Source organism: Epinephelus lanceolatus, chromosome 22 (genome assembly GCF_041903045.1).
Source record: "Epinephelus lanceolatus isolate andai-2023 chromosome 22, ASM4190304v1, whole genome shotgun sequence".
Classification (NCBI taxonomy): domain Eukaryota; kingdom Metazoa; phylum Chordata; class Actinopteri; order Perciformes; family Serranidae; genus Epinephelus; species Epinephelus lanceolatus.
The window spans coordinates 29,914,870-29,930,974 of NC_135755.1; the positions used below are offsets into that span (position 1 = coordinate 29,914,870).

General features: G+C 42.9%; 2 protein-coding genes across 2 annotated transcripts; both read right to left on the reverse strand.

The window, feature by feature from the left end:
• Positions 1–4,982: 4,982 nt before the first annotated feature.
• Positions 4,983–6,373, reverse strand: LOC144459790 (C-C motif chemokine 3-like). The gene is made up of 2 exons (XM_078164436.1): positions 6,165–6,373; positions 4,983–5,443 (listed from the first exon to the last, which is right to left on the reverse strand). Exons 1-2 carry the CDS (start codon positions 6,275–6,277, stop codon positions 5,350–5,352), a joined length of 207 nt encoding a protein of 68 aa, XP_078020562.1. The 5' UTR covers positions 6,278–6,373; the 3' UTR covers positions 4,983–5,349.
• A 5,055-nt stretch (positions 6,374–11,428) lies between these two features.
• ccl36.1 (chemokine (C-C motif) ligand 36, duplicate 1) lies at positions 11,429–12,531 on the reverse strand. Its single transcript, XM_033610202.2, has 3 exons — positions 12,372–12,531; positions 12,167–12,278; positions 11,429–11,838 (listed from the first exon to the last, which is right to left on the reverse strand). The coding sequence occupies exons 1-3, from the start codon at positions 12,439–12,441 to the stop codon at positions 11,745–11,747; spliced, it is 276 nt and encodes a 91-aa protein (XP_033466093.1). The 5' UTR covers positions 12,442–12,531; the 3' UTR covers positions 11,429–11,744.
• Positions 12,532–16,105: the final 3,574 nt, after the last annotated feature.

Sequence of the window (16,105 nt, forward strand, 5' to 3'; positions counted from 1 at the left end):
CACCTCAGGATAACTACCTCTAGTCATCTGCTCCACCTCAGGATAACTACCCTGAGTTGTCTGCTCCACCTCAGGTAAACTACCTCGAGTCATCTGCTCCACCTCAGGTAAACTACCTCGAGTCGTCTGCTCCACCTCAGAATAACTACCTTAAGTTGTCGGCTCCACCTCAGGATAACTACCTCGAGTCGTCTGCTCCACCTCAGGATAACTACCTTGAGTTGGCTCCAGCTCAGAATAACTACCTTGAATTGTCGGCTCCACCTCAGGATAACTACCTTGAGTTGTTGGCTCCACCTCAGTATAACTACCTCGAGTCGTCGGCTCCACCTCAGGTAAACTACCTCGAGTCATCTGCTCCACCTCAGGATAACTACCTTGAGTTGTCTGCTCCACCTCAGAATAACTACCTTGAGTTGTCGGCTCCACCTCAGGATAACTACCTTGAGTTGTTGGCTCCACCTCAGGATAACTACCTCGAGTCGTCTGCTCCACCTCAGGATAACTACCTCGAGTTTACGGCTCCACCTCAGGATAACTACCTCAAGTCGTCTGCTCCACCTCAGGATAACTACCTCGAGTTGTCGGCTCCACCTCAGGATAACTACCTTGAGTTATTGGCTCCACCTCAGGATAACTACCTCGAGTCATCTGCTCCACCTCAGGTAAACTACCTCGAGTCGTCTGCTCCACCTCAGAATAACTACCTTAAGTTGTCGACTCCACTTCAGGATAACTACCTCGAGTCGTCTGCTCCACCTCAGGATAACTACCTCAAGTCGTCTGCTCTACCTCAGGATAACTACCTCGAGTTGTCGGCTCCACCTCAGGATAACTACCTTGAGTTGTTGGCTCCACCTCAGGATAACTACCTCGAGTCATCTGCTCCACCTCAGGTAAACTACCTCGAGTCGTCTGCTCCACCTCAGAATAACTACCTTAAGTTGTCGGCTCCACCTCAGGATAACTACCTCGAGTCGTCTGCTCCACCTCAGGATAACTACCTTGAGTTGGCTCCACCTCAGAATAACTACCTTGAATTGTCGGCTCCACCTCAGGATAACTACCTTGAGTTGTTGGCTCCACCTCAGGATAACTACCTTGAGTCGTCGGCTCCACCTCAGGATAACTACCTCGAGTCGTCTGCTCCACCTCAGGATAACTACCTTGAGTTGTCGGCTCCACCTCAGGATAACTACCTCGAGTCGTCTGCTCCACCTCAGGATAACTACCTTGAGTTGTCGGCTCCACCTCAGGATAACTACCTCGAGTCGTCTGCTCCACCTCAGGATAACTACCTTGAGTTGTCGGCTCCACCTCAGGATAACTACCTTGAGTTGTCGGCTCCACCTCAGGATAACTACCTCGAGTTGTCTGCTCCACCTCAGGATAACTACCTTGATTTGGCTCCACCTCAGGATAACTACCTTGAGTTGTTGGCTCCACCTCAGGATAACTACCTTGACTTGGCTCCACCTCAGGATAACTACCTTGAGTTGTCAGCTCCACCTCAGGATAACTACCTTGACTTGGCTCCACCTCAGGATAACTACCTTGAGTTGTCTGCTCCACCTCAGGATAACTACCTTGAGTTGGCTCCACCTCAGGATAACTACCTTGAGTTGTTGGCTCCACCTCAGGATAACTACCTCGAGTCGTCTGCTCCACCTCAGGATAACTACCTCGAGTTGTCGGCTCCACCTCAGGATAACTACCTTGAGTTGTTGGCTCCACCTCAGGATAACTACCTCGAGTCGTCTGCTCCACCTGAGGATAACTACCTCGAGTTGTCGGCTCCACCTCAGGAGAACTACCTTGAATTGTCAGCTCCACCTCAGGATAACTACCTTGACTTGGCTCCACCTCAGGATAACTACCTTGAGTTGTCGGCTCCACCTCAGGATAACTACCTTGAGTTGGCTCCACCTCAGGATAACTACCTTGAGTTGTTGGCTCCACCTCAGGATAACTACCTTGAGTTGGCTCCACCTCAGGATAACTACCTTGAGTTGTTGGCTCCACCTCAGGATAACTACCTCGAGTCGTCTGCTCCACCTCAGGATAACTACCTCGAGTTGTCGGCTCCACCTCAGGATAACTACCTTGAGTTGTTGGTTCCACCTCAGGATAACTACCTCGAGTCGTCTGCTCCACCTGAGGATAACTACCTCGAGTTGTCGGCTCCACCTCAGGATAACTACCTTGAATTGTCAGCTCCACCTCAGGATAACTACCTTGACTTGGCTCCACCTCAGGATAACTACCTTGAGTTGTCGGCTCCACCTCAGGATAACTACCTTGAGTTGGCTCCACCTCAGGATAACTACCTTGAGTTGTTGGCTCCACCTCAGGATAACTACCTCGAGTCGTCTGCTCCACCTCAGGATAACTACCTCGAGTTGTCGGCTCCACCTCAGGATAACTACCTTGAGTTGTTGGCTCCACCTCAGGATAACTACCTCGAGTCGTCTGCTCCACCTCAGGATAACTACCTCGAGTTGTCCGCTCCACCTCAGGATAACTACCTTGAGTTGTTGGCTCCACCTCAGGATAACTACCTTGAGTTGTCTGCTCCACCTCAGGATAACTACCTCGAGTCGTCTGCTCCACCTCAGGATAACTACCTCGAGTTGTCGGCTCCACCTCAGGATAACTATCTTGAGTTGTTGGCTCCACCTCAGGATAACTACCTTGAGTTGTTGGCTCCACCTCAGGATAACTACCTTGAGTTATTGGCTCCACCTCAGGATAACTACCTCGAGTCATCTGCTCCACCTCAGGTAAACTACCTCGAGTCGTCTGCTCCACCTCAGAATAACTACCTTAAGTTGTCGGCTCCACCTCAGGATAACTACCTTGACTTGGCTCCACCTCAGGATAACTACCTCGAGTTGTCGGCTCCACCTCAGGATAACTACCTTGAATTGTCGGCTCCACCTCAGGATAACTACCTTGAGTTGTTGGCTCCACCTCAGGATAACTACCTCGAGTCGTCTGCTCCACCTCAGGATAACTACCTTGAGTTGGCTCCAGCTCAGAATAACTACCTTGAATTGTCGGCTCCACCTCTGGATAACTACCTTGAGTTGTCGGCTCCACCTCAGGATAACTACCTTGAGTTGTCGGCTCCACCTCAGGATAACTACCTCGAGTCGTCTGCTCCACCTCAGGTAAACTACCTCGAGTCGTCTGCTCCACCTCAGAATAACTACCTTAAGTTGTCGGCTCCACCTCAGGATAACTACCTCGAGTCGTCTGCTCCACCTCAGGATAACTACCTTGAGTTGGCTCCAGCTCAGAATAACTACCTTGAATCGTCGGCTCCACCTCAGGATAACTACCTTGAGTTGTTGGCTCCACCTCAGGTAAACTACCTCGAGTCATCTGCTCCACCTCAGGATAACTACCTCAAGTCGTCTGCTCCACCTCAGAATAACTACCTTGAGTTGTCGGCTCCACCTCAGGATAACTACCTTGAGTTGTTGGCTCCACCTCAGGATAACTACCTCGAGTCGTCTGCTGCACCTCAGGATAACTACCTCGAGTTTACGGCTCCACCTCAGGATAACTACCTCAAGTCGTCTGCTCCACCTCAGGATAACTACCTCGAGTTGTCGGCTCCACCTCAGGATAACTACCTTGAGTTGTTGGCTCCACCTCAGGATAACTACCTCGAGTCATCTGCTCCACCTCAGGTAAACTACCTTGAGTCGTCTGCTCCACCTCAGAATAACTACCTTAAGTTGTCGACTCCACTTCAGGATAACTACCTCGAGTCGTCTGCTCCACCTCAGGATAACTACCTCAAGTCGTCTGCTCCACCTCAGGATAACTACCTCGAGTTGTCGGCTCCACCTCAGGATAACTACCTTGAGTTGTTGGCTCCACCTCAGGATAACTACCTCAAGTCATCTGCTCCACCTCAGGTAAACTACCTCGAGTCGTCTGCTCCACCTCAGAATAACTACCTTAAGTTGTCGGCTCCACCTCAGGATAACTACCTCGAGTCGTCTGCTCCACCTCAGGATAACTACCTTGAGTTGGCTCCACCTCAGAATAACTACCTTGAATTGTCGGCTCCACCTCAGGATAACTACCTTGAGTTGTCTGCTCCACCTCAGGATAACTACCTCGAGTCGTCTGCTCCACCTCAGGATAACTACCTCGAGTCGTTTGCTCCACCTCAGAATAACTACCTCGAGTTGTCGGCTCCACCTCAGGATAACTACCTCGAGTTGTTGGCTCCACCTCAGGATAACTACCTTGAGTTGTCGGCTCCACCTCAGGATCACTACCTTGAGTTGTTGGCTCCCCCTCAGGATAAATACCTCGAGTTGTCGGCTCCAGCTCAGGATAACTTCCTGTCAGTCCCAGGTTATCTGAGTCCCTAATGTGGAAATACAGAAATAAATTGTACAAATCATTTTGAAATATCAAGCACTGATGCACACAAACAGCCGTATCATCAAGAATGCTTTCACTATGTTTCAGTATGCATACTGTACATTTTGCAAACTTAACTTTGCTTTTCTTATTCCTGCCGGTGACCTCTGTTGCATGTCATACCAGAAACAATGTAGGAACAAAAAAAAAACCTCATTTCCTCTTCTTCCTTGCACCACTTTTCATTTTTCATAGTCCATGGGAGAGCAAGAAACATTTCATTATTGTGAGCATTACAGTGTAATGTAGAATATAAGTCACTTACATTATGGTAGGTTCACTTCCTGGTGCAGTAGCAAGGTGAGCTGTGTGTGGAAAATACTATGATATGACAAGACGCATTAAAAAAAATGTGCGCACAGGTCATCTAAAGAGAAAGTTAACAACTTCTGGCACTAAGTTGGCTCTGGTTATGGAATTAGGTCCATATTATACGAAAACCAGAGAGTGCCCAATTCCAACAATTAATTAATTCTACATAGTTCTCAGCAGTCTGCTGAACATGTAAAAATGTAAAAGTTGTCTATTGACAAGCATACAAATAAACAAATATGGTAAATAATGTGTTCAGTAGTTTACATTTATTCATTTGATTCATATTGTCCAGCTTAGAAAAAATGAGAAGAGACAAGTCAAAGCTTCACACTATGTATGAGGTTTATAATGTATGATATTATGGGTACTGAAAAGTATCCAAAAGAAGTAACAAAAAATACAGGATAGCTTGGTCTGTGTCCCACTGCAGACTCAAACTGACCCCATTTGAAGGTCTTGAATTGTACACAGCAGATTTTCACATTAAAACCAAAATCATGACCACATTGTAACATACATTTTTATAGTATGTGGTCTGATAAAGCAACAAAAGCTGCAGTGTCTTTAAAGAAGGATGGGCAGGCAGCTGGTTCAAGTGGTGCAATCATCCACACTTTTCATGATGCTCTTAACCCAGGAGACATTCGGATCCACACATATGCGACGACCCTTTTTTGAAATCAGACTGAAAGAGAGAAATGTCTGTGTTATTATAATGTCCAACACCTGAGACAAAAAAAACAAAACAAAAAAAAACATAACACAACTAGAAGTAAACCAAATTGGAGGTAGGAAATTTATGAATTATTATCAGAAATAGATTATTTTAAAATTCAAGATTTCTGCAATATTTTTTTTATTTAATTTTTATTTTTTATATACTTTATTAATCCCCCTGAGGGGAAATTCAATTTTCAATTTTTTCACTCTGTTGTCATTAACACACAGGTCCGAAATACACACACATGCACAAACAGCATCTTTATATGCACAAACTGCAGAGATGTCAGAGTGGGGTGGCTGCCATGGACAGGCGCCCCGAGCGGTTGAAGGGTTCACTGCCTTGCTCAAGGGCACCTCAGCGGTGCCCAGGAGGTGAACTGGCACCTCTCCAGCCACCAGTCCACGCTCCATTTTGGTCCGGATGGGGACTTGAACAGGCAACTCTCCGGTTCCCAACCCAAGTCCCCATGGACTGAGCTACTGCCACCCCAGATATACTCTACATCTAATGAGAAAATGAAAATTTAGAGTGTGTGGTGTGCAGAATGTGTGAAATGTGCACTTTATCTATTTAAATGTCCATGATTTATGACCAGTTTACAAAGTAACAGTCACACTGAGTGATACTCATTGTGCTGACTTAGGTCACTGTATTAAACATATTGTGGGTGAAGTTAACTTACATGACTGCAGCCTTTGAGCATCGGAAATCAGTCAAGATATATGAGCTGATGTGATTTTTGTTCAGTCTTCTCGGGTAGAATGAGAGGCAGCAATGGCCAGCAGACACAGACATTAGTTTTTGAGGGCAACGTGGAGCGGTCAGTACCAGTTTAGGGGGACTTCTTGGAGTAATCGGCTCCAGTTCAGGAGGATTACCTTGGGTCGTCAATCCCAGTTCAACCCAGTCCCTAACAGTGAAAATACATGAATTGGTTGTAAAAATAATTTTGAAATTTCAAGTACTGATATACATAAAAAAAATACCCAAAAAAGGAATAAAAATTGTGTAAAAATGTTTTGACTTGACTCAGATGAGGATCTCAGACTGACACGAATTCTGACAATTCATCTCCTGGCATAGTATTCTACTCACAAATGCACATATGTTTATTACTCTTCCTGTCATTCCCAGACTTTTTTCATGCACTCAGTAGATATATTTCTCTCGAATTTTGGTTGCACACTTGATAAAATCAATGTTAGTGAGCGCTTCTCCTTTGCAAACACAATCCATCCACCAGCAGGTGTGGCATATTAAGATGCTGATTAAACAGCATCATTACTACACAGCTGTGCCTTGGGCTTTTCACAATAAAATGTCACTCTAACATGTGCAGTGTGATCACACAAGATGATCCTATAGATGTCCCCAGTTTTAAGGTAGTGTGCCATTGGCATGCTGACTGCAGGAATGTTCACCAGAACTGTTGCCCGTGAATTTAATGTTTATTTCACTACTAAAAGCTGTCTCCATGTTGTTTCTGCAAATTTGGCAGTACATCCAACTGACCACACAACTGCAGACCACATGTAACCACATCAGCTCAGGATTCAATGACATTTTGACGACATACTATACTATGACGTTTTCAATGATATTTTGATGACATACTATACTATGACGTTTTCAATGATATTTTGATGACATAATATACTGTTAGAGCCATTTGTAAAATATTCATAAACATATTTTCATGTATTTAATTTGCTGAGGATAAGCATAGTCTCAGTGTAGCATGCTTAATAAGGACCAATAAGCTGTGTAATCGTGTAGTCAACTCTAGCTTCTGAGTGGTTAAAAGGCATGACGTATTTTGCCTGTGTTTGGTTATTATGTTTTTGTCAGATGTTTAGGAACTGTTTTCATTTTGTATATGAAGAACAAAGTTTTCAGTAAACATTTTAAAAGGAAGAACACGGACTACGGAGTTTTACTGAAGCACGCATCAGCTATATGCTTGGTGTCTATAGCTCAGCGAGTCACTCTGGCAATCAGTAATGATGCTCATTACCCATGCCGTTGGAGCCGAGCTGCACCAATCACATCGGTGTATCTGATATAGGTGGGCCAGAGGCGAGCTAAACAGATGGCGACAGCGCTGCGACGACAAAGTCCAGAATCAGTCAGTAAACATTGCACGATGACTATGGATGAACACCAGTTGTTTGAAATGGCTTTGGCCGCTACAATGAATGAGTTAGACTTGGCTTTTTCTTGAAAAGAGGAACAGAAGACAGCGCTCGAATCTTTCCTTTGCAAGAAGGATGTTTTTGCTGTTTTGCTGACCAGATACAGCAAGAGTCTAATCTACTCTAATCTAGCTCTGGATACGTCACCCCGTGTATTGTTCTGATTGGTCGTAGTGTTATCAAATTGCGTGCAGTGATATTTTCAAATGCATGCTTGGTGCCGCCCCTTGAGTTGGGCCATTTGCATTACTCATAGCCAGACCCTAAATCTTTCTAGATTTGGGTCTGGATTTCCAGGCTATATTTATTAACATGTGCGCGCAAGAATGAAAACTGTGGAAAATCTTTGGCGATTAGACCCCATTGAGATGGTATGATTTAGGGAGCATGATGAATCCATCGTCCAATAGGGAACCCCCAAGAGGTCCACACAGTGGTGATGGTAGAGGTGGTGAAGATGAGATGTGAGGAAGATGGAGAAGTGCTGATGATCTGGATGAGTAGAGGAATGAGCCTTTGTTGAGCTTGTCCTGGACTCTGCATACACTGGCTGCAGGTGAACAGGGTGGAAGAGGGCACTACAGTTCGAAATCAATTGACGGCTGACAGCAGCAGGAGATATATATATACAGTACAGGCCAAAAGTTTGGACACACCTTCTCATTCAATGCGTTTTCTTTATTTTCATGACTATTTACATTGTAGATTCTCACTGAAGGCATCAAAACTATGAATGAACACATGTGGAGTTATGTACTTAACAAAAAAAGGTGAAATAACTGAAAACATGTTTTATATTCTAGTTTCTTCAAAATAGCCACCCTTTGCTCTGATTACTGCTTTGCACACTCTTGGCATTCTCTCCATGAGCTTCAAGAGGTAGTCACCTGAAATGGTTTCCACTTCACAGGTGTGCCTTATCAGGGTTAATTAGTGGAATTTCTTGCTTTATCAATGGGGTTGGGACCATCAGTTGTGTTGTGCAGAAGTCAGGTTAATACACAGCCGACAGCCCTATTGGACAACTGTTAAAATTCATATTATGGCAAGAACCAATCAGCTAACTAAAGAAAAACGAGTGGCCATCATTACTTTAAGAAATGAAGGTCAGTCAGTCCGGAAAATTGCAAAAACTTTAAATGTGTCCCCAAGTGGAGTCGCAAAAACCATCAAGCGCTACAACCAAACTGGCACACATGAGGACCGACCCAGGAAAGGAAGACCAAGAGTCACCTCTGCTTCTGAGGATAAGTTCATCCGAGTCACCAGCCTCAGAAATCGCAAGTTAACAGCAGCTCAGATCAGAGACCAGATGAATGCCACACAGAGTTCTAGCAGCAGACCCATCTCTAGAACAACTGTTAAGAGGAGACTGCGCGAATCAGGCCTTCATGGTCAAATAGCTGCTAGGAAACCACTGCTAAGGAGAGGCAACAAGCAGAAGAGATTTGTTTGGGCCAAGAAACACAAGGAATGGACATTAGACCAGTGGAAATCTGTGCTTTGGTCTGATGAGTCCAAATTTGAGATCTTTGGTTCCAAGCGCCGTGTCTTTGTGAGACACAGAAAAGGTGAACGGATGGATTCCACATGCCTGGTTCCCACTGTGAAGCATGGAGGAGGAGGTGTGATGGTGTGGGGGTGTTTTGCTGGTGACACTGTTGGGGATTTATTCAAAATTGAAGGCACACTGAACCAGCATGGCTACCACAGCATCCTGCAGCGACATGCCATCCCATCCGGTTTGCGTTTAGTTGGACGATCATTTATTTTTCAACAGGACAATGACCCCAAACACACCTCCAGGCTGTGTAAGGGCTATTTGACCAAGAAGGAGAGTGATGGAGTGCTGCGGCAGATGACCTGGCCTCCACAGTCACCGGACCTGAACCCAATCGAGATGGTTTGGGGTGAGCTGGACCGCAGAGTGAAGGCAAAGGGGCCAACAAGTGCTAAACACCTCTGGGAACTCCTTCAAGACTGTTGGAAAACCATTTCAGGTGACTACCTCTTGAAGCTCATGGAGAGAATGCCAAGAGTGTGCAAAGCAGTAATCAGAGCAAAGGGTGGCTATTTTGAGGAAACTAGAATATAAAACATGTTTTCAGTTATTTCACCTTTTTTTGTTAAGTACATAACTCCACATGTGTTCATTCATAGTTTTGATGCCTTCAGTGAGAATCTACAATGTAAATAGTCATGAAAATAAAGAAAACGCATTGAATGAGAAGGTGTGTCCAAACTTTTGGCCTGTACTGTACATTATGGTAGGTTCACTTCCTGGTGCAGTAGCAGGGTGAGCTGTGTGTGGAAAATACTATGATATGACAAGACGCATTAAAAAAAATGTGCGCACAGGTCATCTAAAGAGAAAGTTAACAACTTCTGGCACTAAGTTGGCTCCGTAGAGAAAAGGCCCAAAGTGCACATAAGAATAATAAAATGCTAACCGGAAGGTTTTTCAAGAACTTGTTTTACATCATAAACAGCTATTACTTTGAAGGAGCTCTATCTCTGACAGCTGTGATTGTGTAGGTCTTTTAGTTGTGTATCTGCCTTGTTGCGTAACAGTCCTACTTCCCTGTATATTCAGTGTAGATTAGATGATTAGATATGAGGTTCGACGAAGACGACAAACTGATGAATCTGCAGCACATTTGCAAGAAAGAGAAAGAAAGACTTACCTTGGGATGTTGGGTTGATGTTGCTGGTTTTAAAAGAGGTGATGTTGACAGGATGAGAGGTGATTTGTTTCAGGTGGAGGCTGAATACAAACTCGTCAAACGTTTCCTTATCAGAGCTTCCTCTGAACCAACACTGGAAATGAAAACCTTGATACCTCAGCATGACAAACACACTGTAAAACACCAGGTCTCAAAGAGCACGCTGCATTGTAGGCCACTTTTAGTAGCCTTTTACATGTTAAGGCCACACTTTGACAAATAAAATGAACAAACATAGCTGATTATAGCCATTTTGAGATGACCAACACATGAAGTTACAAATATTTAAATACTATTACTGAACTACATCAAAAGTTCTGATCGACTAATATGGTATTTGTAACACACTTTACATATAAATGGCCATGGCCACCCTGATACAGCTACACATACACCCTATGGCACACTTTATTTTGATTTAATTCAATTTAATTTAATTTTATTTAATTTTATTTTATTTATTTTTGGTGCAAAATTAACATAGTGGTGATTTTACAGGTACAAAACAAACAAATATGTTTATAATTAATACTGTACTGTATTAGTTTATGCACACCAGATAATTAGTTATATCAACTGTAAAATAAGAAACCAAAGTATATCAATAACCTATCTGATTCCTTAACTGGCTCTAAAGTGAGCCTTTTGCATTTTTACATTACCTGAAGCCCACTGTAGTTTCTCTTACATGCTTTAAAAGGGAGATGTGAAAGAAGGGGTATTCAGTTGGTCGCAATCTGCAACCTCGCCACTAGATGCTGCTAAATCCTACACACTGAACCGTTGAATGTCATATAACTGTCTTCTCTGGCCACGGGATATGTATGAGGATATATTGTAACATGTTAGCATCTTATTGTTTCATTTATGTGACTGATTTGCCATCTGACTGTTTTCAATTTATTTTTGGAGATCCCAGTTAGTACAGTTTTAATTAATTTATTCCAAGTAGTACTCAGGAGGTCAAGATACAATCGGAAAAATGTAAAATGTGTGTGTGGACAAGTGTATAATTAAACAAACACGAAGAGTAAATTGTTCAGTACTTTTACATTTATTCAGTTAGCAGATGGTTTTTCCAGCTTAGAAGGAATTAAGAAGAGACAAGTGTGTATGATATTGTGGGGATTACAAAGCATCAAAAAAGAAAAACAGGATAAGCTGGTCAATGTGCCAATACGGGCTCAAAATGACTCCATTTGCAGGCAAAATCTTGATTCACTCTCAACAGATTTCTCATTATAACCAAAATCATGACCACAATGTAACATGCATGTTGATAGTATGTGATCTGATAAAGCAACAGAAGCTGCAGTAAGTTTAAAGAAGGACGAGCGGGCAGCTGATTCAAAGGGTCCTTTCATCCACCGATCTCATGATGCCCTGAACCCAGGAGACATTCGGATCCACACAGATGCGACGACCCTTTTTTGAAATCAGACTGAAAGAGAGAAAGCTCAGTGTCATTATGAGACAAGGAATAACAAAACAAGACGGAAACCAAATATAAAGTAGGAAATAGTTCCAAAATTATGATTTATTATCAGACATTTTTTATTAATTAAAATAAATTTTAGGCAATATACTGTTTCTCTAAAGATTAAATGAAAATGTAGAGTATGCAGTGTGTAGGATGTGTAATGTGCACTTTATTTATTTAAATGTCCAAGAATTGTAATTCATTTATAAGGTAGTAGTCACACTGAGTAATACTCATTATGCATATTGAGGTCACTGTATTAAACATATTGTGGGTGAAGTTAACTTACATGATTCCACTCTTTGTGCATCGGAAATCAGTCATGTCATATGAGCTGATGAGATTTTTGTTCAGTCTTCTCGGGTAGAATGAGAAGCAGCAGTCATCAGGACCAGTTCCATCTTAAGAAAAACAAAAAGAAAACACTGTATTGTAAGGTTGTTCATAAGTGCAACTCAAAATATGTTGGAATTATAAAAAAGAGATTATCTTACTCTGGCAGATCACTGAGGAAAGCATTGCGTATCCCAGGATGCAGAGCAGGAGGATGTGACTGGCCCTCATGATGACTTGATATTCCTCTGGATGTGACGATGGAGATCAGTATCTCAACTGCACTTCAACTGCAGTAAGAGGCTTCTAAGCAAAAGGTGGAGCGATGTTATGTTTATCAAGAACAAAAATGTACTTAAAAAAAAGAAAGGTGTCACTGGTGTGGAGGAGGGAGGGCAGTTGTGGTTTTACAGCGACTAGAAAATGCCTGTCACAGAAACTTTCCACTCGGTTTTTAAAAAGGTTGAGGTAGATCGCAGGAAATGCAGTTGTGGTTAGCCCAGAGATGTAGCTCAAAGTTAAGACGGTGACATACGGCAAAACCAATTGCTTTAATATTTCTACAGCCCCAAACAACTCTTAAGTCATTATGAAAATGATAAAAGGAAACACTAACTGAATCAATAAGTGTACACATGCCAAGATTAATATGTTTTTGTATAATGAAAATACAAATAAAAAGAGATTTAAAGGGACAGTGCAATCAATCATTTATTTGTCACATGGAATTATAAAAGGTAGCAAAATGTGATCCCTTCTGCTTGTTAAACTTGTGCACTGTAATTTAGTCTGTCTTTGCGTCTGCTTATATTGTTGGCTTGTGCTTTATAATTGTCCATGTTTCTGGATGGTTCTGGTAATCCACGGTTTCTGGCTGTGGAAAGATTTAACTGTCCACACATCCTGACCTCAAAAGGATGGCCACATGGTCCCTCCTCCTGAACACATGCTGCCACACTGCACCCGCCTTAGAACGGCGTATAATAGTGATCCACAGCAGGAACAGGACAGCATCTCACATTCCCACTGACACACCAGTCCTTATTCACCATGAAGCACATGCCTCCTCTACTTTCGGCAGAGTCCTAAACTAGTCCCTGACAAGTGATGCGGCACAGAGATCATCCAATTTATTTTCCAACACCTGTACAGTGATGAGAGGATGCTAGTTCAGCTGGTGCCCAACTTCCCCATCTTTTCTCGATGTTTACTGATTTGAAAACCTCTTCCTGGCTAGCTAGCAGCTAGCTGGCTAGAAGTCCGCAGAAGGAGAGTTCACAGACTAATGAGTTGATTTCTTCATCTGGATGAGTGACTCACAGCCACATGCTATCACCACCCAAAGCCAACCACAAAACGTACCACCAACACTTGCAAAATTGACATAAGAGCATAAATTTAGTACAAATTTAGCGCAAAGGCGACAAGAATCGTCCGTGCCTCACCCTAAAATCACAAACACATATTTTTCCTCTTTCCAGTATAGTTTAGGTGTGAGCTGCTGAGTGTTGGCGCTATCGGCTGTAGAGATGTCTGCCCTCTCTCAAATAAAATAGAACTAGATGACACTCAGCTTGTGGTGCTAAAAGCGCCAAAAGCTGCATTTGAAAAACTCAACAGCAATGTCTCTTTCCAGAAATCATGACCCGGTTACTCAAGATAATCTAAAGACCTTGTAATGAGCAATTTCATGTAGGAACTCTTTCGTTTCTACCAAACTACACCCGCCAACGGTATCACTGCGCAGAAGGAAGTGTGCATCTACTGCTAGCTCACCTAGCACCACTGAGCTAGCTTACGTTACAGCTCAGCCGAGGAGGACGCCATTAATGTTTACATCTCACACTGTCACAGCATGAGCCTCTCATACATGAGTAGATGCACTCTTCCTTTTGCGCTGTGATAGCTAGCTGTAAGGTTAGCTAGCTCAGTGGTGTTTGGTGAGCTAGATAGATATGCTTTGTTCAGCACAGTGATACTGTTGGTGGGTGTAGTTTGGTAGACAGAAAATAGTTCCTACATGAAACTGCTCACAACAAGGTCTATGGATTATCTTGAGTTATTGGGTCATGATTTCTGGAGGGAGACAATGCTGTTGAGTTTTTCAAATGTATTTTTTTTTTTTGGGCACTTCACGGCCGATATCTCCAACACTCAGCAGCCTCACACCAAAACAATCTAGACTGATAATTAGCTCAACAAGTAAGAGGAAGAACACATGTTTTTGACTTTGCGGTAAACTGCCGCTTCAAATTTCTTTTCAGTAGTGTTTTTATGATATAAAAATGTATTCATCCCATTAGTGTTTCATCTTTTCATAATGACTTAAGTGTTGTTTGGGGCTGTAGTAATATTGGTTTTGCTGTGTGTCACCTTCTTTACTTTAAGCTACATCTCTGGGCTAACCACAGCTGCATTTCCTGTAATCTACCTCAACCTTTTTAAAAACTACACCACACACAGACCATTATCATGGACTCCATGTTTTCACTTTAATATGTCCCCCTGCTACCTGAAGTTGACAAAAAGAAATGTCAGCATGTGCTCAAAATCAGTTACATGTCCTTTACCATTAAATGTGAACAAAGACACACTGAGGCGCTCCTGACTGAATATGTACAGCTCTTTATTTTAATAAAACCATTGTTTATATACAGTTCAAGTGAGATAAAGTTGTATGGTAACCCTCTGCTGTCTCCATGTACGTCCTCTACAGTACAACAGGTCTCTTGAGGGGACAAAAATATCAGACAATGCAAAACAAACAAAACCCAAGAAATGACAGCATATTACATTTTTATTCAAATAAAGTTTGAATTTTGTTTCTGGCCATTGTGGATCATACAGTGTTGCCAGTGTGTGTTTTAGAGGGGCAGGCGGCAGGTAGTGTCGATAGAGCTGGAAGGGTCATTTCATACACAGGCCAGCCTTTAATGTAACAACTAATTAGTAACTGACATTTTACAAATGCCACTTAACAACAAGTACACATGAAACAAACACACACACACACACACACACTTCAACTTGCATCATCACTACTTGAGCACAAAAAAAAGTCAATGATGGAAAACCCGTTTAAACCTGCGAGCGATCACATGAAGTGATGATGCGAGGCACAACTCAAAGGCGTACATATATGTGCAAAAAGCTTTATTGCAGTCCTGCGGTGTGTCACCACACTGGGGGAATTGGGGGTGGGGGGGAGTGCATCGAGATGAGTGATCAGAAAGCGTGCTGCATGGTGCTGAGCTGTTGCACACACTGAAACACAAATAGTGTACCAGTTAGCGGGCATGAGCCAACCTTAGAAGATAATTTATAAATGAAAGGCGCTTCCTGTTTTTAAAGTGTGTCATACCTCAGCTGTGGTCCGGGCATTTAAAGGGAAACTTCAGTATTTTTTAACCTGGAACCTATTTTCCCACATTTTTGCATCTAAGTGACTGCTAGAGGCAACTATTTTTGAAATCTGACTAGTATTAAAAGAGACGCAAAACAGGCTGCATTGTAATCCCTATGGTCAGTTTACATCCATTAAAAGTGCTTGTTTTTGCCACTGACAGGCTCAGATTGTTATTATGAGTGTCTGACAACATTACAGAAAGGATCCCGACAGAGAAATCAAAAAAAAGATTTTTGAAAGAGACTTGTCCTTGAGCGAGACTTGGTAACAATAACAAACAGACAAGAGGAAGGTAAGGAAAGACGTCTCATGTCCCTGTATGGATCCTTTCTGTAATGTGTCAGACGTTCATAATAACAATCGGAGCCTGTCAGTAGCAAAAACAAGCAAGGATGCGAACTGACAGTACGCAATTGCCCATAGGGATTACAATGCAGCCTGTTTTGCTGTTGTGGCTGCAGCGGACTTGCTTTATACTGGACTAATTAA